This window comes from Capsicum annuum, unplaced genomic scaffold (assembly GCF_002878395.1).
Source record: "Capsicum annuum cultivar UCD-10X-F1 unplaced genomic scaffold, UCD10Xv1.1 ctg48853, whole genome shotgun sequence".
In the NCBI taxonomy this organism is placed as follows: domain Eukaryota; kingdom Viridiplantae; phylum Streptophyta; class Magnoliopsida; order Solanales; family Solanaceae; genus Capsicum; species Capsicum annuum.
The window spans coordinates 1-1465 of NW_025856591.1; the positions used below are offsets into that span (position 1 = coordinate 1).

The 1465-nt window shown below is 37.3% G+C and overlaps 1 protein-coding gene across 1 annotated transcript; it reads right to left on the reverse strand.

Moving 5' to 3' along the window:
* Window positions 1-6: 6 nt before the first annotated feature.
* Window positions 7-812, reverse strand: LOC107856584 (F-box protein At4g35930; the record flags this gene model as incomplete). The annotated part of the gene is made up of 3 exons (XM_047403852.1): window positions 546-812; window positions 344-453; window positions 7-258 (listed from the first exon to the last, which is right to left on the reverse strand). Coding segments are annotated over exons 2-3 (302 nt in total), but the record flags the coding sequence as incomplete, so codon positions are not given.
* Between the last annotated feature and the right edge of the window lie 653 nt (window positions 813-1465).

Here is a 1465-nt window from a genome sequence, read left to right on the forward strand (position 1 = left end):
CGAAGCTTATTCTGAGAAACAGCCTGGCATAATTCATCCTCATAAAATAGAACTCTATTAGAACCCAAGGGCTTGCAAAGCGGTTTTGGTATAACAGATGGCACCAAACACCTTGAAGGAAATGCAGATTCCTGGAAAAGAACAGCTGCAATTTGCTCCATCTCTATAAACTTGAGCCGAGATGGGGGCTTGGGACCATGCTTGGGAGCCTGAGGAGTACGAGGACTGTGAACACATGCACCTTTCCCATCCCCCTTGCTGCAAAGTGATAGCTATATTAGATAATTTAACACATAAATCCCATAACCATCTAAAGGATGGTCACCAAATCATAGTATATTACCTTGCAAAAGGCCAGTGATCAGTGGGGAGAGGAGTCATGGTTCCTAACATATCTTGCTGCGTTCTATTTGGAGTAGTATAATTGAAATAGAATTGTTTTGCCAGAATCACCTGTCCCATTTTCACCAGCAATTAGACATCAAATCTTCTTATGTGGCTTAAAAGAGAAAAATGGAGAGAAACGGAGAGAAAGAATGACTTACTGCCCTCCTGATCTTCTGAGAGACATGGAAAACTGCTTTAAGTTGATCATGTTGCAGGTGGCAAAGTATGTTAACCTTTAAGTAACATATGAAACTATTAGCTAATCAGCCTTAGACAATTAGATGACTAAAAACAAATGTAGTCCTTTAAACAACTAATTTTCCCAAATCACCCAAAGACTCAACTCATGTGGCAAATAAATTGGATTCTGCCCTCGGTGACAGAAGGGTTAGTTTGCATAATTCTTCCCAAATGTTGGATATCATACTATCTCTATTTCAGAAGAAAAAACATATACTACAAATAAGAAAACACACCAAAGAAAAAACATATACTACAAATAAGAAAACACACCAATTGTCATATTACACAATGCCCCCTTTGTCCTTTGTAATATAGGTCATAGAATTCTCCAAACAACTATTTCAGCTTATCGGCTCATCCTTTCAGCTTATCTCTCTCGCAAAATTTTGCCTTTTTCGTTTTTTCAAGAACTCAAGTCTTCTACATTAATATTCGATTAAGTGGCCAGGTACCAGGTTATGCTAATGGGGAAGCTAGGAGGAAAGAGGGGAAGAGAAACCAAGATTTACTTGAGAGGTAGTAACATTCACAAATAGCTTCAAATTGTGGAGAACCTGATGACATTAATCATGCTAATAGAGGAATTCAGAACAGAAATGCAACTGATGTGTTGTAATGGGACGAGAGAAGCTAAGAGCTTCCATCCATATAGGTGGTCAAATTAAATTAATCAGATCAGAATAAAACCATGATAAAATTGAACTTACAAAGGTTAACAAGCAACTGAAAACTTGACAGAAGAACTGACATTTTAATGATGACAACAGTTGTTGGACAACAATATTTACTTAGACCAAGGATTATATACTCAACAGGAATTTTCTTGCACTAATGA